The sequence below is a fragment of the Panthera uncia genome (genome assembly GCF_023721935.1).
Source record: "Panthera uncia isolate 11264 chromosome A3 unlocalized genomic scaffold, Puncia_PCG_1.0 HiC_scaffold_11, whole genome shotgun sequence".
In the NCBI taxonomy this organism is placed as follows: domain Eukaryota; kingdom Metazoa; phylum Chordata; class Mammalia; order Carnivora; family Felidae; genus Panthera; species Panthera uncia.
In genome coordinates, this window is record NW_026057578.1 from 1,876,164 (window position 1) to 1,899,139 (window position 22,976).

Sequence of the window (22,976 nt, forward strand, 5' to 3'; positions counted from 1 at the left end):
ACGCCGGCGGTTCGGTTTCCTGGGCAGTAATGAATGGAGCGTCTCTGAGCGTTCGTGGACAGGGCTCGGTGTGGATGTACGCGTGCGTGTTCTTTTCTCCAGGGTAAATGCTGGGAGCGGAATTGCTGAGTCACTGGGGAAACCTGTGTTCAGGCTCCTCAGGCTCAGGCCAGGCTTTTCCTAAGTGGTTGTGGGAATGTGCTGTTCATCCAACAGGAGAGTTCCTGTCCCCGCACGCCTGTGCCAGCACGTGGCAGGGTCGGCCTCTTGCATTCTAACTGCCAGTGGGTGTGCTGTGGCGCCCCACCCATCTAGCTTCACGATCCTTTCTTGAGACTTAGTCTGCATATCGTGACGTCGACCCCGTTGAGCGTCTGACTTTGTGAGTTTTAACAAACACATACGTTACGTGTGACTGCCACCACGGTCAAGGTGTGGACTCCTCCCCAGGCCTGTTGGCGGTTATCCCCGGCCCTGGCACCCTGTCACTATGATTTGCCTCATCCGGAGTTCCGTAAACGTGAGCTTGCACAGTGGTGCTCTTGTGTGTCTGGCCTCCTGCACTTAGTGGGACGCTCCTGAGGCTTAGCGGGGTGTCGCACGCACCCCTTTCATCGTGGACGACTGTCCCATGCCGTGGATTTGCTGCATTCTAGCCGTGCTCTGAATCGTCTCTCTCTAATTTGTAAGAGTTAATCTCTATCCCGGTTACGATTCCTTGGAGGTCACGTATGTGGCCAGTGTGCTCCTCAGCTGACGGCCAGCCTTTGCACTTTTCTTCATGGCGACGAGTGGGTTTCTTGGTTTTCCCGTAGCAGCATTTGTCTGTCTTGTCTTTGTGGTAAACACCTTTGAGTCATGTTTAATACCTTCTTCCTAGCCCCAAGGTCCCAGGGATATTCTCCTGTATTTTCTTCTGACATCTTGACATTGGCTTCCGTCCCGCAGGTTCAGCTGTGTGTGTGTGTGTGTGTGTGTGTGTGTGTGTGTGTGGTGCAGTAGAGCTCGGGGTCACTCTCTCCTCTTTCTCCAGCAGACAGTTGCCCCAGCACTGTTTCTTTGAATGGGCCTTCCTTACCCCACTGGTCTGCACGTCCCTCTGCAGTATTTCAAGTTTGTATTACATAGGGGTCAGTTTCTGGGCTCTCGGTGGCTCTCGCTTGGTTTATCTGCCTTTTCCTCGGTAGCATCGTGTCCATAGTGTAGCTCTGTGCTGACACTGGGGCAGTACCTCACTCGCTTCTTCCAGAGAATTGTCTGTTTTTTGGTATTTTGATCTTGCTTATACATTTTTCAGCCAAATCTTTGAAGCTTGTGAAAGTCCCCATAGTTGCTTTGATTGGGATTGTATTGGTCCGTGGGTCAGTTCGGGGAGGATCGACATCTACGGTATGGTGCCTATGTATTCACGAATTTGGTTTATCACTCTATTTAGATCTTCTGTAAGATCTTTCATTCAAGTGTATGTATTTTTTTCCATGTAGGTCTTGTTAGATTCATTCTAGGATTCTCTAAATAGTAGTTTTTAAGAATTGCATTTTCTAATTTTTGGTGATGGTACATTGAATTGTAGTTGAGATTTGCACATTGACCTTATGTCTACCAATCTTATCAAATGCTTTCATTAAAACGTGTGTGCCATTAAAAAAAAATGTATTTATTTTGAGATAGAGTGTGTGGAAGGATCAGAGAGAGAGAGAGGGGAAGAGAGAGAATCCCAAGCAGGCTCTGCTCTATCAGTGTGGCGCGTGATGTGGGGCTTGAACCCATGAGAACCGTGAGATCATGACCTGAGCCGAAGTCGGATGCTCAACCGACTGAGCCACACAGGCGCCCCTGTGGGTGCTGGTTTTTTTGGGTGTTATATGTGACGAATCCTGTTCTGTACAATTAATGACAATCTCATTTCATTCAGAGCCTTATGCTCCCACTCCCTGACCTGTCCTCTGGGCTGTCGGCTTGCTGGGACCTTGGGTACGGTGTTGGGTAAGAGAGGTGATGGCTGGCCTCTTTGAATTATTCCTGATTTCAAAGGAAATGCTTCTAAAGATCTGCCATTGGAGATGATAGTTTGTAGATTCCCTTCATCAAGTTAAGGAAGCTCCTTCCCACTGCTAATTCTCCGAAGTTGTTTGCTTTTTTTGGCGGGGATATTTATTCTGTAGTCATGAGTGGATGTTGAGTTTATCAGACGCTTTTTCTGCCAACTGTGGGAATTGCCTTCATGTTACTGAAAACTGAACAGTGTCTCTTGTCAGCACCTTCTTCCTCCCACCTGCGCTCTCCTTCCTCGTTCTCCGGCTTTTCCAGCCGCACCCCCACACCCACACTTCCGGAGAGTTCTGAAGCCACCAGCTAGGAGCCCCCGGCTTCTTCCCGAGTGCCGGCCCCTCCTGCCTGGGCCCTTGGGGCCTCGCTCTCCTGTGCTTGGACCTCAGCCTCCTGGGTCCCCTTTCTGTGCCCTTCCCAGCTGACCCTCGCGGTGTCCTCGCCTGCGTCTCTGGGACAAGGTGTGTTCTCCCTCACCCTCCCGGCAGCGAGGCCCCACTCCTTCCCACGTCTTTACCGTGTCGCTTCCTCCGTGAAGCCCGTTAGGCCCCTCAGATGAGGTGCGGAGGCCCCCTGGCTACGGGCTCCTGCAGTGCTGCGTGGCCCCCCTCCACGGCCTGGGTGGACGCGCGGGTCCGCTGCTCGGCTCGTGCCCTCCCCCCACCACGCGGGAGGCCCCAGGAGCGGGTGCCGCCTTGTGCTCCTGGTTTTCGTTGGTGTGTGTTGCGTGCTGGCACGTAGTAGGTCCTCCGTGGGTGAGTTGCTGGCTGACTGCGGGAAGGGATGGGCTCGGGCCCCTGCTTTGCTTCCTCGACTCCAGTGTTCTGAGAAGCGGGGTTGCCTGGGGCTGACGTTCTGCCGTAAATCACGTAAAGTCACAGCCTCTGCCACCTGACCTCCGTTTCCTTGAACTTGTGCAGTGTTTGCACGAAAACTTCCACAAGAGGCAGGGCGTCCAGTGTTCAGTGTAGCTGCTACGGCCCCAGGCGCTGGACGGGCCTGCAGCCTGGCTCCCCGAGTCCGGTCCTGCGGCACGGGCGGCTCTGACTGGCACGGCGCCTTTGACGCTTTGCGGTCAGTCCCTCTCCTGCGGCCTCTGTGGCTCACCAGCCAGCTGGACACATGGGAGGGCACAGACGCTCACCTCAGGGTGGCCGAGTGTGCGGATTTGAGGGTACAGTAGATGATACTGACTGTGCGAGGACGTAGATGTTGCCGAGTAGAAGGCCATGGGGATGACCCTGCAAGGGAAAGTGCCTTTCTCTCTGCTTACTGATCCTGACAGAGACCCAGAATGTTCTTCCAGAGCATCCTGCGCATTCTCCGCCTCGGTGTTCGTGCGGAGCCACCTGTCCTATTTCCAGAGCTGCTCTTGGGACCCTGGACATCAGCACAGCTTCGTGAGAGAGGCGGTGCAGAGGCGGCTTCTTCAGCACCTGCCTGGGGCTGCTCTGCACGTCTGCTTTGGGACTGCGTTCCTGAGGCTTTGCCGGGAGCATGTGCGCGTTTACTCTTGTCTGCGCACGGTTTACGCTAGGAGGCACTTAGGGTGAAAAACAGCAACATCCCTCACAGGAGAAGAGAAAGTCCAGAGAAAGGGGGTAGGGGGAACGAAGGAAAGGCAGGATGGACTGGGGGCGAGGGCACGAGGGGCCCCGGGCCGTTCCGCTGCTGTGGGTGCGTGGGGGGCACAGGTGGGGAGCAGAGCCTCCCCCGGTCAAGGCTGAGGGAGCATCGGAGGAGCGCACGAACCGCACCTGGAAGAGCGTGGTAACGTGTGTGTGCAGAGGCTCTCGGGTGGTGCAGGGCGTTCAGGATTTCAGCCTGAAGAGAAAGAGGTAACTGCGCTCCGTCTCGATCCTGAGAGTTCAGGGAGGTTGAGGGGTTGACCTGGGCCAGTGGGGGTGCTCGCTGCCCACACGGGGAGGCTGCCCGGAGCAGGAGCGCAGGCACGTCGCCGACGCCCCTGGATTTCAGGGGTTTTAGAGAAGTGAGAACACGAGAAGGTGGCGCTGGCCGAGCAGAGGAAGGGCCGGGGCGCAGAGCCCACGACTCCTCCGCCACGCGCCATGCCCTCCCAGGCAGGGGCAGGGACGCCGGGTGAAGTGCGCTGGGCAGGTGCTTGTCCGCCGGCCAGGCAGGTCGGGCCGCCGGCCCCTTGAGAGCGGTGAGGCCTGGGGCCATGATGTTGGAGGGCAGCCTGGCCCTCGGTTAGGGAGGCTGTGTCCACCGTCCTGCCCTGTTGTCGGAGAGCCGGCCGTGTCTTTTCTGGGGACGGTGTCTTCTCTCCACCTTCCGGAAGAGCAGTGACACGTAGACACTGCTGGAGCCGCAGGGCGGGGCCGCCTGGACCCTGTGGCGCGTTGGTGTTTAGTAAGTGTCTGTTGAGTGCGAGGCCCCGGCCACCCCCGGACACGTGCAGCACGGAGCGTCCGGGACTGGGCTGGGCAGACGTCCATGGGAGAGAACGCCGTGGCTCCCAGGGTTGCGATGGGGCCACGGGGATGGGGACGGTGCGTGGGTCCCGGGGTGAAGTGGTGGTGGACCTTGAGGAGGAGCGGGGCAGAGGTGGCGTCAGGCAGCCCTCCTCACGGCCTGTCACCCAGCACTTGCTGGCCCTGTTTTTCTCGCTGTGGATTTAAGTGACGCGGGGACTGTAACACTGACGTAAAGGGCCGTAGACGGTGGGGCACCGTACAGACACCCTGAGCCGTGTGCAGACCGTGGTTTTCGGCTCTCAGCACACCGCTGAGCACGCCCGCGGCACTGTCACACGGGTCGGCCCCCTGTGTTGCCCCGCAGGTGTATTTTTACGTCACACATCAAGGACATGCGTCCCTCCCGGCACACAGTCGGAGCACATTCCTCTGGATGATGTGCGGTTCTCGGTGTGGACGTGGCCCGCTGGCTGCACCTGTGCCTCCCGGGCGAGGGACGCGCCTTCCAGCACTGGTGCTGTGAGAAGAGACCCTTGCCCAGAATTTAAGCCCTGCATCCACCCCAGGCTGTGGTAGATGTAGGTGAAGAGAGTCATCTAGTAATTTGCCCGTCTTCGTTAGTGAGGCTGAGCTCCTTGCTGCCTGGCCCTTTGTGTTGCTTTTGGGAATCACTTGATACATTTTTTGGCCACTGATATTTACTTAAAAAATGTTTTTAGATTTTATTTTTAAGTAATCCCTATACCCACTGTGGGGCTCGAACTCACAACCCTAGATCAAGAGTCACATGCTGCATGGACTGAGCCAGCCAGGCGCCCCTTGGGCACTTTGTAAAGTAGATAAGACAGCTGTGATTACGACAACTTAGTCAAGATTTGGACAGAATTTTGTTTTCAGAAATTGTGCTTTAAACACATTCATTACAAAATTTCGACCTGTATGGAGATGTTTGATCCACCGCACCCCCCACCCACGGCCTCTTCCACCGGCCCAGCCCGTGGCAAATGGTTTTGCAGGGTGTGTGTGTGTGTGTCTGTGTGTGTGTGCACGCGTGTGTACACGTGTGTACATGTGGGTGAGGTCCCTAAAACACAGTGTCTGAAGAGTTCTGGGGACACGCTACTTTAAACCGTTAACGTCCTAAGTTTCATCAGGACTTGGAAAGTCCCAGGACGCTGTGAGGAGAGGGAAACGTGATGGGTTGTGGAGTCCTGACTCTGTCTCAGGCCGCCATCCGCTTTGAACCCTGAACTGGCGGGGGATCCACCTGCCCTGAGGCCTTTTTGTGTTTCTTTTTTATTGAAGTGCCGGGGACCTGCAGCGGTATGTTGGTTTCAGCGCACGATGCACGACGTACGACGTGGCGATTAGCACGTCTGTCACGGTCATCCCGAGTTTGGTGTTTTGTTTTCATCAAACATTTCAGATATTTTTTCTAATCTTTCGCATTTGAAAGCATTGACAGCATGGGAAAACGGTTCCCTTTTTTTTTTAATATTTATTTTTGAGAGAGAGAGAGAGGGAGAGGGCATGAGCAGGGGAGGGGCAAAGAGAGAGGGGGACACAGAATCCGAAGCAGGCTCCAGGCTCCGAGCCGTCAGCACAGAGCCCGATGTGGGGCTTGAACCCATGGACCGCAAGACCATGACTTGAGCCGAAGTCGGAAACGTAACCCACTGAGCCACCCAGGTGCCCCAGGAAAACAGCTCTTCACATGCACGTCCACCAGATAGCACACTAGCCACTGGTTGTATTTTTCTTGGCTCATTGTCCTTACGATGGTTGGGCTTGTTTGCAGCTGGCCCGTGGAGTGCGGCTGGAGGTTGTGTTCTGTTTCTCTGCCTCTCCATGCAGACGTTTGAGGGTGTCAGTCCTGCCCCCAGGGAGCTTGTGCTGAGGGAGGCACCGTCCGGGAGCCACAGTCGCAGGATGTGGGCCTCGAGCTGGCTCTGGAGGCAGCAGAGCAGAAGGAATGTTCTAGAACAAGGCCCTATGGTAGGCGGGGGCTCTGTGGCTGGCATCTTCGAGGTGAGGCTGCAGAGGGAGGGCCACCTTATCTCAAAAGCTGTGGGAAGCCCCTGCAAGCTCTTTGGTAGGAGGGTTTCCGAACCATCGCTCCATGGTGAAGGGAGGTTGACCATGCTGCTGGGTACCAGTAGCTCATCCCTGGTCATCTGTACTTTTCTGTTTTATGGATATTCCAGAGTCACTTGTCCTTTTACGTGCTGGTGTACTCTGGTTTGTTCCCACCTTGTTACACACAAAGCTGCTGCGGGTGATGTGTGTGTGGGTCTGTGTGTTGAGGTGTCGCCCTGGGGACCTGATGTGCGCTCCCTGATGACTGGTGTGGCACACCCTCACGTGTGCTCACTCGCCATCTGGTATCTTTGGTGAGTGGTCTCTTCAAATGTGTTGTTTCTTATGTGTTTTCTTGAATTCTGTATGTGTTGTGGATGCAGGCCTGTCCTTGGGTGTGGGCCCTGCGAGGACTCCATCCTGCGGCCTCTATTTTCATTCTGAGTGTGGTTTCCAAAGAGCAGAAGTGTTTAGTTTTGATAAAGTCCAGTTTACCAATTTGTTTTTATGGGCTGTGTTTCTGGTGTTGTATCTAGACTATCTTTGCCTAACTCAGGGTCACAAAGATTCCCCCTCTCCCCACATTGTCTTCCAGAAACTTAGAGTGTTAGGGCTCACGTTTAGGTCTGGGATCTGCTGGGAGTTGCTGTCGGTGTATGGTGTGAGGCATGGATCCAAGTCCATGCTTTTCGCGTGTGGATGTCCGCTGGTTCCCCATTTGTCGAAAGGCTGCCCTTTTCCCATCCAGTTGCCTTTGTAGCCACCACCGGTCTGTGTTTGTGCAGGCCTGTTTCTGGACTGTTTTGTTCCTTGATCTGTTCGACTTTGCCTCAGTGACCGCGGCTTTCTGATGCCTTTGGAAACGGTCAGTGTTAGCCTCGACTCGGTCCTTACTCCCGCTTGTTTGGGTTACTCTAGGACCTTGTGTTTGTGGATCGTAGAATCAGCTTGTCTGTTTGCACACAAAAGCCTGCGGGGGTTCGGGTGGGTTTTGTGTTACATCTGCAGATGCGTTTGCGGGGAGTTGACATCCTAACCACGCTGGCCTGGCGAAGCTCTTCCCGTCACGTGTTCCTTAACGTTTCTCGGCCGTGTTTGTAGCTGGCGGTGTATGCTCAGATGAACTAAAGTTCATGATGATGGCATGTGTGTTGTGCAGGGAGCTGCACAAGCTGGAACACGAATCGGGTCAGAAGCTTCATCTCCAGCTAAATATTCGGAAATGCGGTAATGCCACTGCTCCCTGCCCCGGAGCAGCAGCGTCTCCTCCTGTGCTGCTCTTGCTTCCAGCCTTGAACTGCCCCCCTGTGCAGATGAAAAAGAAAATATTGAGCTTTGCAACAGTAAACAGGTCTTAAAAGAAAGGTGCCCTCGGTGCGCACTGTTAAACACCGATGCCCCCCGGAAGATGCAGGATGAGCCTTGACGAACAGGGCCCCGCGCTCTGGTGGGGACTTCTTCACCCCCGAGCTGGCGCCCCAGCTCAGCTGGCCGGTGGGTCCTGCACCACTGTCTGCTGGCACTTCAGGAGCCCGGGGGGAGTTTTCCAGAAATGATTGTGCAGTTTATGGACGAGCGTGGTGAGATGTGACATTGACCAGCTGCTCGTGAAGGGGTGAAACCCTGGGACCAGGGCCACGTGTCTGGCCTCACGTGTGAGTCGAGTGTGGATTGGGCTCAGCAGCACCGTTTGGTACAGTTGGTGCGCTGTCCCCTCCCTGCTCAGGCCTGCGTGGCGGGGTGTGGTGCCAGGACGCGGGAGCCCCGCCCACGCGCTTGTCTGACCCTGTGCCCCGAGTCCTCGTCCCTGTGCGTTTAAGAGGCGGACAGCCATGAGAGTAAAAGGAACACTTGGGCCTTAATTTCCACCAGCTTTCCCGGTGTCCCTGTTGGCATCTTGCTTGGTCTGCTGCTCCTCCCGGCGGGGCTGCGGGTGGCGGTGTGGTGGGAGGGCCCCAGGGACCGTCTCCCTTCTTCCCCGGCCCTCCCCCTCCGCGGTCTCCTCCTCTTGGCGCGGGAGCGTGGGGTGTGCGGCACTCAAGACTGAAGCGTCCAGCGAGGTGCAGACAGACTGCTCCCTTTTCTTGGGCACGTCCTGACTGCGGCTTCTTCAGCATCAGCGTCGGGGCTCGGGGCACAGTCTCATTCTGCACGTGTGTGATCGCGGACGGCTTTGCCTTTCCTGCCGCTGTCTGTGTTGACTCTCACCACGGCCCGGTGGAGACCTTGTGGCGGAAGTCTGGTCCCCCTGACCCCGGCTGCTGCTCCCTGCTCCTGTCACTCCAGCTCCCGCTGTTCCCTCGGGGAGGCGCCCCCCGTTCCAGGCCCGCGTGTGAAGGGCCGTGGCCCGAGCCCCCTGGCTTCCCCAGAATTGAAACACATTTGTTTTGCTTTTAAATTTCAGCATGGTTTATTATGAAAGGGACGTTTTGGAGGGAAGCTTACTTAATGGGCAGGTGGGGTTCCCGGCGGAATCCAAAAGTGCCTGTTTAATTTGTAGTGTAGTTTGACCTACATTTTGGTTAAAAATACAGTAAGGAATGTTGTAGGAGAGGGATCACGACAGCTAACATTGGGTGAAAACCTTGAGTTTATCCTGAACTCTGGTGCTCGAGGAGGGGTCGGATCCGTTCTCAGGAACTGGCGGTCCGCGCAATACTGGGATACTGTGTGTGCGCTCCGCTCTGCTGTGTGGGGCGCCCTGCCTCCCAGGGAGGGGCCGGGTCAGGGTCTCGTGCGGCGAGCACAGGGAGGCCGGTCACCGCTGCGTGGCACGGACCTTGGAAGTACCGGCAGGGTGTTCATGCCGTGCGCTGTCATTTTAAAATCTGAGCTTTCACAGCAGCAAAAGATAGAGAATAGTCCGGTATCCTCACCAATAAAGAAATCATCAATACGTTTTGGATGGAATATTACGTAGCTGCTGAAAATTGTGTTTTTGAGGAATGTTCGATGACACGGAAACAACTTACGCTCCAACAGGTGAGAAGACGACGCGGGCTGAGTAGCAACGCCATAGCCTCAGTTGTGTTCGCAGTGGCCTTGGTGTGTTTTCCACGCACACGGTCACCAGAGGACGCGGGATTTCAGGAGATTTGTTTTCCGTGTGCGTCTCTGAGTTCCTCAAGTTTCCCGTACAAACTCTACTCTGGGAAAGATATTAAAATTGTTAAAGAAGAAAACCCAAGTTCTTTTCTGTCTGCCCGATCAGGGTTGTGGCTTCCGTGGACTGGCTGGTTTTGGCTTTAATGTGTCTGGAGTAGAGGGGAGGCGGCGGCTCCCGGGTGAGGGAGGGGCCGGGTTCCATCAGGAGGCCTGGAAGGCCGGTCCGGGGCTCCCGGCTTGCCTGGTGACTGCCTGTAGGGCTCGGCTGCACGGGCCAGACAGGCTCTGAAGGGTCTTCTGAAGTGGGCGTTGTGTTTTCCGTGTCAGGGCTTTGCCGGGTGGCCTGGGTGTGCAGGGGGCCTTTGGCGGCGTCTGGGGGTGGGGGAGGGGCCCACCTTGCACCTGCAGAGGGTGGGGAGGGGCGGCCTCCCGGTGTGACTGTGGGCCAGGCCTGTGTGTCTCAGCGTTGGCAGGAGTAGACGCTGTACAGCTGCTTATCTGTTTGAGATGAGTGGTCACAGCCAGAGTTGACAAGATCCGGGGCTGCGGTAACGTCATTAAGACGGGGTGTTCGACGCAGCGGTCAGTGTGGTGACCGTCCTCGGGCTATTCTGCCTATTGCCCGATCAGTGACCATAGCTGGGGAGACCGGGCGTGAAGTGCGGCCCCAGGACAGCGCCTGCCCTCCTGTGCACGTAGCCTTCCCTCCGCCTCAGGAGCGAGTGGCTGTTCTCGGGTTCGCGGTCAGTGGGGGTCCTGGGGTCTACGAGCAGCCCGCCTCCCTTGTGTCCAGCTGTGTCCGTCAATCTCACTGCTCCATTTGCATACCCACTCGGACGTGTTTGCAATGCCCGAGTCCGGTTACGTTACCTGCTTAAAGTTACGTGGTCACTTCTCCAAATTTTGTTCAAACCACAGGCCTGCTGCGTGGCTCACGGCACCTTTTCTTACGGGTCTGTGGGGCCAGGGCACCACTTCTGTTTTGTTAGCATCTTAACCACGTCACTGGCTCATACATGTTTATCCTTTAAATATTCCTCTAAGTTTCTGTAGGTGTGATTTCTTAAGCAGAAAAGCAGCTGATAGTCAAAGCACGTTCATGCACTGCCACGTTAACAGGCTTAAAGTTGGGGCACTAAGTCACGGGTGCTGCCGGGCCCTTTACGTGGCCGGGGGCCTGGCCATCCCCCCTCGCTGCTCGGCGACATCAGCAAGTGGCTTCCCAGAACCCTAACGAGGGGGAGGGGGTCTCTGGTGACTAGTGACAGGGGATGGTGGGCTTGCGAGACTGGCATTGGGAGGAGGGCCAGGTTTCCTCTTTTGGGGTCCCCAGTGTGCTAACGGGCTCCGGGGTCTGGGAGAGTCCAGCAGAGTGTTATTTCAGCAGCCGGTTATGGTTTTGTTTTTAAATTTCAGCATGGTTTATTATAACGGGGACGTTTTGGAAGGAAGCTTACTTAATGGGTATGGACGTGGTTCTTTTAAATGAGGGATTATAGCTGTGAGCCCGGGAGAGGCCTGTTACTTCTGGATGTCATGCTGGGTGTCGAAGGAGCCGGGACCCGGGGGTTCAGGGGCTCCTCTGGGAGTTACTGGGGTCGCTCGAGCTCCCGTTTGGTTCGGGAGGGAAAGCCCTGATGCTGCTCGTTGTGAGGCCGGCCGGCCGTTTCCTCTCGGAGAGGCCACCTTGCGTGCAGCCTGGAAGAGGCCGGGCCGCGCCGGGGAGGCCTCCTGTCCCGGAGCGCCAGGCACCGGGCCTCGTGCGAAGCGGAGCGTTTCTTCCTCGCCCTGTCCCTCCAAGTGGGAGACTTATCCCCAGGTGGGGGTGGGGATAGGCTGCTGTTTTCTGGTGGAATCGACGACATAGCTGCTTTGTGGTTCTTGAAGCTACAGTTAATGCCGCGTCTGGCTGATGGCACTTGCTTCCCGGTGATGGAGCTCTGGAGCTGCCAAGCGCGGGTGGCCGTCCCTGTCCCTGCGTGTGTGTCGCGGGCGTCCCAGGTTAGCCGCGGGTACGGCGCGGCCCCCGCACCCGAGAGCAGTCCCGGGAGTCGTGTTCCCGAGAGGAGTGCCTGCTTCGGGCCCCCAGGACCCCAGGCCTCCCTCCTCCGAGACGGCCGGTGGGGCTGGGGGCGGTGGCGAGCGCCGGGCCGCCTCATGGGGCTGGCGTGTGGCCGTGCAGGCGGCCGCGAGGCAGGTGCTGTGGCCGCGGGAGCTTCGCCGCCTGGCTTCCTTCCCAAGACTCGGTTGCTGCTTGAATCCCACGAGGAAAAAACCTCGTACGTCTTTCTGTCCCGGACGCCGTCTTTCTGTCCCGGACGCCGTCTTTCTGTCCCGGACGCCGTCTTCCCTGGCGAGCGTGCGACCCTGCACGTCTCGCAGCTTCTCCTTTTTCCTTCTCAGAGCCGACCGGCTCCCCTCTGGTAGGGTCAGCACCTTCCCCGGCTGTGGCGGAGGGGGGGCGGGGGCGGGCACGTCTCCTGACGCCAGGTCTCCTCTATCCCCAGGTATGGTCCTCGTGCGGAGCGAGAACGGGCAGTTGTTAATGATTCCTCAGCAGGCCTTGGCCCAGATGCAGGCCCAGGCCCACGTGCAGACCCAGCCTCAGACCACCATGGCGCCCCGCCCTGCAACCCCCACAAGTGCCCCTCCCGTCCAGATCTCTACCGTACAGGTGAGTGCACGCGCGCCAGGTGGCAGCAGCCCGAGGGACGTCCGTCCGGCAGGTGTCCCGCGAGGGCGGAGAGGGGCGGCCACGCGCGGCCACCCTCGGGAGGCTCAGGGGGGCCAGCTCCGCGTCCGTGCTCAGCGAAACTCTGCCTGGACTCCGTCCTGTCTGTTCCCTCCCCTCCCGTGACTCCACCCCCGGTGCCTCAGTCTCCTCTTCTGCAGAGTGAACCCTGCGTGCGTTAGTGTTATTGTCGGGGAGGCGCGTGAGAGCGTCAGGAGATTGCGTTGAACGGCACCCCCGCCCCACGTGCTTGGGGGTTAGCACCCTGGGCCCGGAGGTTGGGTGGAGGGGGGGGCGGGACCCCCGTGCTGGCGTGTCTTGTCCGCATCCTGACTTCCGTTCGGCGCGTGCCAGCCCGCTACCCGCGTCTTGTCTCCCGATGCCTTTCTGCCCGCTGCCGTGACCCTCCCGTCCTGACTGGCTGGCTGGTTAGTCACTCAAGTGGAGGCTGGAAGGGGCTTGAGGTCTCTTCCTCCTGTGATTTCAGCCGCGTTCCCTCGGGAGGTGAAGGCCTGCACTGTAGACGGAGGACTTGGCTGTGCAGGGAGACACCGTGCCCCTCATCGAATGTCCAGGGCGGCTCAGAGCGGTGTTGTCAAGGCCCGTGGGGCCGTGTGAAGCGAGACGCAGGCAGATGACACCCGTGCTGTCACTGTCACGTGTGTGTGTTACCGTCTGGCCGCCAGCGTGGCCGCTGTCAGCCCGCGTCTGCACCACTGCGCTCAGGACTGGCCCCGTCTTTCTATCCGGATTAGTGTCAGTGGGCCGCTTGGACCGCTGTCTCCTTTACTTCCTGTTCCGCAGCAACGTGACCCATCTTTAGACCCAGGGGACGCGCGCTTCTTACCGTTTTAGTGCTTACGAACAAGATGACTAGAAATCCACACAAGGACCGATTTCCCAGATACTCGCGTTCTTTAAAGTCCATGTTTGGTAGACTGGGGTGAAGGAGCCCGGTGGTGGTGTTACCACAGTACGCACAGATTCTGGTCACACGCTCCCCCCTTGAAGTGGGGTGGCTCTGTTGACTGTGGCTCGTGGCCCGATGCGCCCGAGCCCTCCCCTTCTGCAGTAGCGGGGCGATTCGGCTGTGCTGGGGCGGGGAACCGTGTCACTTGTTGCTCCTTTTAGATGATGCCTACTTACTTTTCAGGCACCTGGGACCCCTATTATTGCACGGCAGGTGACCCCAACAACCATAATCAAGCAAGTGTCTCAGGCCCAGACGACGGTACAGCCCGCCACGGCACTGCAGCGCTCGCCCGGAGTGCAGGTGAGGAGGCCGTGGGAGCAGCGCCCTCTGCGTGGAGGTCGGGCCTCGCGGGCTGGGAGGTCGGATGCAAAGGTGGGCTTCGGGAGGAAGTGTCCTGAGGACTGTTTTGTCTCTGATGGCCTACCCAGGCTAGGTCAGGCTTTTCTTTAAACCACATGGGATTGAACACCAGCGGTGGGTTTTTTGTTTTTTTTTTTTTTTAAATATTTATTTACTTTTGAGAGAGAAACAGAGCATGAGCAGGGGAGGAGCAGAGAGAGGGAGACACACACTCTGAAGCAGGCTCCAGGCTCTGAGCTCTCTGCACAGAGCCCGACGCGGGGCTCGAACTCGTCAATCGCGAAATCGTGACCTGAGCCGAAGTCGGTCGCTCAACCAAGCGAGCCGCTCAGGCGCCCCGACACCAGCAGTGTTTTTAAAATGTCCCCCTGGGGCGCCTGCCTGGGTGGCTCACTCGGCTGAGTGTCTGACTCTTGGTTTCAGCTTCGATTATGATCTTGTGGTTTACGGGATCGAGCCCTGTGTCAGGCTCTGTGTTGATAGTGTGGAGCCTAGTTGGGATTCTCTCTCTCTCTTAAAATAAGTAAATAAACTTAAAAAAAAAAAAAAAAAAAAAGCTTCTCTCTGTGCCAGAAGCATAATTACAAATAATCACCTTAATTAAAAAAAAAATTTTTTTTAAATTGAGAGAGAGAGTGCATGTGAGCGGGGGAGGGCAGAGGGAGAGAGAGAATCCTACAACCTCTGGGATCACCACCTGAGCCGAAATCAAGAGTCAGAAGCTCAACCGACTGAACCACCCAGGTGCCCCCCCGCCTTGTTTTTTTAAAAAATGTTTATTTATTTTGGGGGAGGATGGGCAGAGAGAGAGAGAGGGAGAGAGAGAATCCCGAGCAGGCTCCGCACTGTCAGCACAGAGCCAGACACAGGCTCGAACTCACGATCTGTGAGATCATGACTTGAGCTGAAATTAAGAGTCAGCCGTTTGACCGACTGGGCCACACAGGCGCCCCAGAAACAGCCGCCTTATTACTATTTGACCGTGAAGCAGAGGAATCTGTAGTGTGGACGGTTTGGGCGTGGTGCCCGCCGACCTGTAAGCGCAGGGGCGAGGATGTGCGTCTCGTCTGGGAGCGGGGCTCCGGCTGCTCGTGTGTGCTGGCGGGTGTGATCTCCACAACCCCCTCCTCCTGGTGAGGCACTGACAGGTGAGGGGTCGGGGGCTTCTGGAACGCACCCCTGGGCCCGTGTGCGGCTGCCCAGCCGCCCTGCGTCCCCGAGGCCCGTGCCCTTTGCCAGGAACCAAGCCCGGTCCCAGAAACGTTCCCCATCAGCCTGCTGGGGTTGGTGTGTGTGTGTGTTCTTTCCCGGGTGTCCGAGGCTGTGGCGGGGAGGGTGCCCTGGTGACCCTCCCCTGTCAGCCTGCCTCTGGTCAGTCAAGCGGAGGGCAGGCTGGCCCCTTCCGTCAGCCGGGAGGAGCCCCCCGGGCAGGGTGGTGGCTGGCGCTGGGCGGCCAGGCTGGGGAGCCCGAAGCGGAGGGGTTCAGAGCTGTTCGGTCCTGAGGTGTTCCGAGCGTCCGTCACGGTGCAGGTTGTGCGGCTTTGGCCACTTTGTGTCGGACGTCTGCCGCGTGCGGGGACCGCGCTTCGTCGTCGCTGGTTGTCGTGTGACTCCCCCCTGTGCTGCTGTGGGGCGGGCGCTGTTCCGGTTTCCCAGATGAGGAAGCCGAGGCAAGAGTGGTGTGGACGGTTGGGGGGGGGGGGGCCCAGGAGCCGCCTGGCGCCGGGCGCCCTGCCCTCTGGCTGTACCTCGTCGTCTTTCCTTCTGCGTCTGCGGCAGGGAGGTTGTTCCTCGAAGCAGCTGGACAGGTGGGAGCAGAGCGGCAGACTCGTGTCCTCGGAGCACCCGTGAGAGGGTGGCTGTCCTGGGACTCGCTCTCCGCCTGGGTTCAGTCCGGTGGGCGTGTTAGAGTTCTGCTCACAGTGAGCGGAGCTGTCCTGAGAAGGCCCTGAAGCTGGCGGGTCAGGTGGAAGGCAGACGCGGTGTCGGCACCACGGGGTGACCTATGCACGCGTCAGGCCCGCAGAAGGGAACGTGGGGAGTGTGGCTTGAGGTGCAGGGGACTTGCACGGGGTGACAAGTGCCCTGGCCGTTTCCGGGCGTCCGGAAGCCTCTGAGCGGTCCCCCCAGTGCCCCGAGACGGTGGCTCCGTGTGTCCGTCCCCGCGGCCTTCCTTCCAAGGGTGATGTGATGTTCTCAGTAATCCCTGCGAGCGAACCTTAGGAGTGAGCGAGACACTCGGGTTGTAAGGAGACGGCCCGCCATGTCTAGCTCCGTCCCCTCGCGGGGTGGGGGGTGGGGGGTTGGGGGCTGAGCGAGCCACCGGCACAGCCGCAGGTGCTCAGGGCGGGCCTCCCGGCGCGCCGGGCCACAGACAGCAAGGTCTGGAAAACCGGAGAGGGAATGTCGAAGGCTAGACGCATCAACTGGGAGAATGTAATACACAGAGCGGTAACCGTTTGTCGTGACGGCTCGCGTGGAGCCAGGCTTCGGGAGCCCCCCGGAGCTGCCGTGGGGGTCGCCGGCCCCTCCCCACTCGCACCCACTCCCTACGGATTGCTCAAATCTGCTTGGAAAGCCCTCGTTTTGTGATGTTTCTCGATGAGGCTCGCTCGTGGAGAGCAGGGAGAGGCTGGCCTGGTGGCGGGGGCGCAGCTGGGGCCCCCGCCAGAGCTGATGTGGGTGGAGACCCGGCGGGAGGACGGTCCTTTCCCGTCACTGGCTTCTGCACAAGCCAGGTGACACGTTTTCAGCTGTAGCTTCTCCGTTTTGCTTCTCATTTCTGGGAGGACAGATACTTCACACCGGTGGCCATGGGACTCCTGGCTCCGGCCTCCGTGGCCAGACTCTGCCCTGCCCGGGCTCCCTGTCCGCGGGGTCCAGGGCTCCGCCTGCTGTGGGTCTCGTTCTTTTTGGGGGATGTGAGGGCCGTCTCTGCAGACCCTCTGTTTACCTTGCCTTTGGACTCTCGTAGCCTCAGCTGGTTCTGGGTGGCGCTGCCCAGACAACTTCCCTCGGGACGGCCACGACTGTTCAGACGGGGACACCTCAGCGAACGGTGCCAGGGGCCACCACCACCTCCACGGCTGCCACGGTGAGTGCCACCCGTGGGTGGGAGACGGGAGCCTCGAGGGGCCCTCCGCCTGCCCGCAGCCCCCCTTCCTGCAGGGTAGAGCTGCGCGGGGCAAGCACGGCCCGGGGACCTCGGCCTCTCCCAGGCGGGCTGTGAGCCAGCGGGCTCTGCGGGGCGGCGGGAAGGCCCTGCCCCCCTGCTTGAGGCTCCAGGCCGCACAGAGGTCCACGGTGACAGAAGCCCAAAAGGTGGCATTTGAGGCCGCGGCCCGTGCAGCATACAGGAGCGACTGTCCCCAGAGCGGAGCCACGTCCCTGCTAGGCTTCCAGTGGCTCCCCGTGCACGTGCGCATCGGTCACCTGCCGGGGTCCTGCTTTATTTAGACCCCCTCTCACGCTTCTCTGCTCAGGCTTTTCCGCACCTCTCGTAGCTGGGTCATAGTTTAATTCCTTTTGTTGCGTGTTTACGTAGACGCCAGCTTTTCTTTATGGTAAAGCCACGTCACGGGGGACTTGCCACAGGTTCCTCATGGTCACGCATATGGTTGTTCGCCCGGTTACGTCCCCGGGCGTTGAGCTGCTGGCTGAGTCAGGGTGAGCTCTGCTGTGCCCCTCGGTTGGCGTGGCCACGTGGCACACGTCCCGGCTTCCACCCCTCAGCAGCCCTGAGAGTCGCTGCATTTTCTGCAAAGGAGTTTCTTGTAGACGTTCCGGTGAACCCAGAGGCTCTGACAGAAACCTGCCTTTTTAAGACTTTTTCACTTGTATCTTTTTAACTTGAATCCAGGAAACCATGGAAAACGTGAAGAAATGTAAAAACTTTCTATCTACATTAATAAAACTGGCCTCATCTGGTAAACAGTCTACAGAGACAGCCGCTAACGTGAAAGAGCTGGTCCAGAACCTACTGGTAAGAGGATGCGGCTCTGAGCACTCGTTTGACACGCGGGGAGGCCGCACGCGCGGGGAGGTCCCGCCAGAGGCGCGCGCGGCCTGTGGTGGCCTCCTGGGGACTGACCTGCACCTGTCCTGCTTCCCACGGCACTCACACGAAGGCCACTTGAAAGTGTTCTGTCCACCTCAGGAGCATTTGTAAACACACCTGATTGAGAGCGTTTTCAAGGCTTTTTCTTGCACCTCTCTGCGGGCACGGCCGTCTTCTCTGTGTCTCCTTTGGTCTCAGGTCCCTCCTCCTTGCCCTTCGCTTTCCTTTTGGTTTCTTTGTTGAGGAAGCCTGGTGGTCTGACATCTGGGCTTCTGGATGCTTTCCGTCCTTCTGCTGGAGGGATGTGTCTGCCCGGGGCCTCCGTTCTTGACTCAGGCAGCCGGGTGGGGGGTAGGGGGGGACCCCTCCCCCGGGGTGACGGGTGGCGGGACAGCCACTCTCAGAGCTGCCGTCTCCTCCCCAGGGGGCTGGCTCTTGCCCTGCCTGCAGGCCACCCTAGTTTTGGTCCGAAAAGGACACAAGTCGTGCTCCCGCAGGCGAGCAGTTGCTTGGACCACGCACTTAAGTATTTTCAGGGAGCGTAGAGATTGAAAAACGATCTCCCCTCTCACGGGAAGCAACAATTCCTAGCTTTTTGTTTTAATTGTAACAGTTCCGCCTTCTCGTGAAAATCGCCGACGAAGTAAATGCCTCTCCTGTCCATCCTTGTGGTCCCTTGTCTGTGGTCGGTCCCCTCTTGCCGAAGGAGCCACTCGGCACTACGTCCCTCGCTCCCCACGTGATCTGGCAATACCCCTGCCCCCACCTGGCTGTGCTCTCGGCAGGGCACCGGGGCCCCTGTTCCACCTTCTCATGGGCCCTCCTGGTACCCTGGACGCTGCTGCCGCTTCCTCCTTGAACCTGGCATTAGTTAGGGCCTGGCTGCTGGTAACGCCCCAAACAAGAGGGCACAGGTTGGACAGGTTGGGCGGAAGCTCGAGTTCCCCTGCGGGACCCCAGACGTCGGCAGCCCTGGCTGAGAGCGCTCCCTCTTAGGGCTTCCTCTCGAGGATGGCCCGTGACATCCCGTCCCTGCCCGCCTCTCTTAGCCTCCCCTACCCTGAGACCACACATGCTTCGGTTTCCAGAACAGGGTTGTGCCCCCCTCTTGTCTGGGTTCTCGCTTCCCACCCCGGGCTTCCTCCTGGAGGCTTGGGGGTCTCAATGTGGGTCGCCTCTTCTTGTAAAGGCGTCCCTGACTTGCCCCATGCTGTCACCTGTGCCCCATGCAAGACCTGGCGGAAAGGACGCTGATTCCCACGGGCACCAGAGCAGTGCTGAATAACCAGAGGAGTGTTAACTTGTGTTCACGAGAGAATTTTGTTGTGGTTTTCGTTTTTAAGGATGGAAAAATCGAAGCGGAAGATTTCACCAGTAGGTTATACCGAGAACTTAATTCTTCACCTCAACCTTACCTTGTGCCTTTCCTGAAGGTAAATGTGGAGACCCCCTGCGGCACTGCACGCCAGCAGCCTGCCGTGGGCCTGGGGGAGGGGAGAGGGGGGCGCCCAGGTGGCCCCGTGGGCTTGTGGGTTTCAGGTGCCCTGTGACGCTCCTCACGTTCCCCGTCAGCGGGTTTTCTCTGAGCCCTGAGGCCCCTGGCCTGTGGCCTGGCCGCTGGCACAGAGCAGACAGAAGCACCGGCCGGAAGGCCGATGGGCGGGGCTCACCCGTAGGCGGTGGAGTTCAAGGGCATCAGGCCGGCCCTCTTAAGTAACTTTTGCCGCCGTGACATTCTTAAGAGCCTTTCAGAAATACCGCCCTTTTCTTTTTTCTGAGCAAATTCTAGCCGGTTCTTTCGGAGAATCACCCTGCTCGGCGACGGTGGGGCTGCGGGTTAGTGCGCCCGGCTGCCCGCGCCGACGCCCAGAGGCGTGAAGGCGCTGAGACCCGCGCAGTTGAGCTTGAGGGGCTTGCTCCTCAGAGCGGGAGGTTTCTGGGTTTGTGAGGAGGGAGCCCGGCCGCGTGCCGCTGCCGACCCTGTGTCTGTCTTCCCGCCCAGAGAAGCTTGCCCGCCTTGAGACAGCTGACCCCCGACTCCGCGGCCTTCATCCAGCAGAGCCAGCAGCAGCCGCCGCCCGCCTCGCAGGCCACCACCGCGCTCACGGCCGTGGTGCTGAGCAGCTCGGTCCAGCGCACGGCCGGGAAGACGGCGGCCACCGTGACCAGCGCTCTCCAGCCCCCTGTCATCAGCCTCACGCAGCCCACACAGGTTGGCGTTGGCAAGCGGGGGCAGCCCACGCCGCTGGTATGAAGGCGAGAGCCTCGCCCGTCACCCCCGTGCCCACCTCTCACGCAGATCGGCCACGGCTCAGGGACGCGTCCCCGCAGGCAGGCGGCAGGGCTCCCGCCGGGGGAGGCCGGGGTGCTAACAGAGTTCAGGCGTGAACTGGGGCCGAGGCCCCGCACGCGTGTTTCCTGGGAAGACGGGATAAGCCCGTTGGCTCTTACCCAACGGCCTGTCCCTTCCCGGTATCGGCCGGGGGTGTTCGTGCCCCCAGTGAACACCGGGCATTTGTAGTGAATCTTCAGTGGGACGTTATCTTTGATCAGGAGCAGCGGCCCCGGGACAGGAAACCGTGTGCCTGGCGATGGACACATCAGGCAGGCGGTCGGTGGGCCTTTTGTCTCACGGCCTTGAGCCCAGCTCTGCAGCCCCAGTTTGGGTCTCGGTGACACAAAGCTGCAGGCTGCCGATTGTTGATTTAAGGTGTGGATCCAGTTTTCTGAGTTCCGTGGCTAGACGAGGGCTGTCTTTGCTGGGAAGGGTTGCGTTTCAAATTTTTTTTTTTTTTTTTTTAGTTAATTTTGAGAGTGAGACCGCGTGAGCGGGAGAGGGGTAGAGAGGGAGAGAGAGAATCCCAAGCTGGCTCCGTGCTGTCAGTGCAGAGTCCGATGTGGGCTCAAACTCATGAACTGTGGGATCATGACCTGAGCTGAGATCATGAGTTGGATGCTTAACCGACTGAGTCACCCAGGCGCCCCAGGAGTTGCATTTTATTTTTTTTTTAAATTTTTTTTTTTTTTCAACGTTTTTTATTTATTTTTGGGACAGAGAGAGACAGAGCATGAACGGGGGAGGGGCAGAGAGAGAGGGAGACACAGAATCGGAAACAGGCTCCAGGCTCCGAGCCATCAGCCCGGAGCCTGACGCGGGGCTCGAACTCACGGACCGCGAGATCGTGACCTGGCTGAAGTCGGACGCTTAACCGACTGCGCCACCCAGGCGCCCCTGGAGTTGCATTTTAAATGTGCTCCCCAAACCTGGAAGGGCAGTTGGCTTTTTTAATTTCAGAGGGATTTTGTTGCTTTACAGACCATTAAAGCTCCCCCCACGGTGCAGGTTCCCTTGTCACCTGATAGCGGGTCGTAGAGTGTGTTTTGTCACAGCGGCCACATAGTAACTGAGTGAGCCACTGGTGAGCCACCAGAGTCCGTGGGGCTGTTTGCCCACCTGCTCAGGGAAGCCTTTGTCTCGCGTTGACCGCCGGTGAGGAAGGTGTGCTGAGATGGTGGGTGAGAGCGTCTGGTCTTCTGGGCTGGGCGCTGTGCGGTGCTGCGGGCTGAGGGTGCGTGCGAGAGGAGGGCTTTTCGTGCCGAGGGTGCAGGTCTGTACGTACAGGGCCGTCCTACCCCCCCTGGCCTAATTTGCGCTAAAGGGGTGTTCCCTTGAAGAGAACCTCGTGGGTTCCCGTCTTTCCTGGAAAGGTCTGACTTTTGGTGCGTAGTTGTGACCTGACCCGTGTTCCTGGTTTGTGGTCAGAGGCTGTGGTGACCCACGGGGTCACTTCTGCACTGCGTTTCCCAGTCCCGCCAGGGGTGGGGGATGTGTGGGGGAGCAGCAGTGGGGTTAGGCCTGAGTCCGGTCCATTCCTGGATCCTGGAAGCCTATGGAGATGAAAACCGTGGCTTTTCCCTTAGTTCGTGGCAAAACCTGACTCTGACTCTGACCACCCTGAGGCAGTTGTTGTCTTGACTCTTCCTTTAGAGGGTGAATTTTCATGGGTTTGTTGCAGAAACAGTTTGGTTGCAGGGCACCACCCCGTGTCCCCAGCAAGTGTCTCGTAATACTGGGCACGCCCATCAGGTCACCTACGTAATAACCTTCTGGGCCGGGCAGTGTGACTCTGGCATAGGGAGTGCCACTGTGCGTGGGGCGGGGCGCTGGGCTGGGCCCAGGGTTAGACGGGGCGGGGTGTGGGGGGCCCCTGGAGCAAAGGCAGAGGCAGGAGCTCGCTCTGGCTGATGGAGCTCCAGGCAGCACAGCCCCGAGCAGGCCTGGGGGCAGCAGGGGACACAGCTGGGGCTGGACTCAGCTCTGGGGTGTCTCCCCAGCTCAGCTTCGGGTGGTGGGCACGGGCAGGCCCCCACGGGGAGGCCGCAGGAGAGGCTCTTCCCTGAAGGCTGAGGGCTGAGTTCAGGGCAGGACGCGGGAAATCTGACCCCCCCCCCCCCACCCGGGGTAGAAGGCGGCCCATCTCTTAGAGACCCTGTGCGGGAGGGAAAACGGGGCCCTGCAGTGGCTAGCAGCCGTATCCCCTTCTGAGATTTGGGGGGAAGGCGCGTGTTCCAATGCCAGGCCGCCGGGTCAGCCTGCCTCGTCCTGGCACCGACCTCAGGCCCCACGTGCAGATCTGCCCCCAGAGCTCCCCTCTTTCGTGGCGCGGACGTGGGCGTCCAGGTCCCGGCAGGGCCCCCGGCTGGGCGTGGGTGCTCATGGGCCCGTGGCTCTGCCCCAGGTCATCCAGCAGCCGCCCAAGCCCGGAGCGCTGATCCGCCCGCCGCAGGTGACGTTGACGCAGACGCCCATGGTCGCTCTCCGGCAGCCTCACAGCCGCATCGTGCTCACCGCGCCTCAGCAGATCCAGCTGAACCAGCTGCAGCCAGGTGAGGGCCGTGGGCCGCACGCCCGGGGCTCCCCGCCACCGCCCCCCCAAACGTCCGGTGCCCTTCGCTGCGTTCACAGCGCCGTGCGGCCATCGCCGCGTCGGGGTGATCTCGGGGGCAACGGGTCCAGTTGGCGCCGCTGGGTTCTCTGTCCCGAGCCCCTCCTGCACCTGACGGGTGCGCTCGTGCCTCTGCCCAGGATTTTGGGCGAGGGGTCCCGCGTGTTGACGGGCGTCACCGTGGTGGGTCGGCAGTGATGGCCTCCCCTCAGCCGCCAGGCTCCCGAGCGGTTGGGCCCAT

At 59.1% G+C, this 22,976-nt stretch overlaps 1 protein-coding gene across 1 annotated transcript in view; it reads left to right on the forward strand.

The window, feature by feature from the left end:
* The window catches only part of TAF4 (TATA-box binding protein associated factor 4), a 65,358-nt gene that overhangs the window by 23,372 nt on the left and 19,010 nt on the right, over positions 1-22,976 (forward strand). Inside the window, exons 2-8 of the mRNA XM_049650501.1 lie at positions 12,176-12,342; positions 13,553-13,672; positions 16,707-16,826; positions 17,592-17,714; positions 19,133-19,222; positions 19,792-20,037; positions 22,529-22,676. Coding sequence (XP_049506458.1) covers positions 12,176-12,342; positions 13,553-13,672; positions 16,707-16,826; positions 17,592-17,714; positions 19,133-19,222; positions 19,792-20,037; positions 22,529-22,676 — 1,014 coding nt within the window. The remainder of the gene's footprint in view (positions 1-12,175; positions 12,343-13,552; positions 13,673-16,706; positions 16,827-17,591; positions 17,715-19,132; positions 19,223-19,791; positions 20,038-22,528; positions 22,677-22,976) is intronic.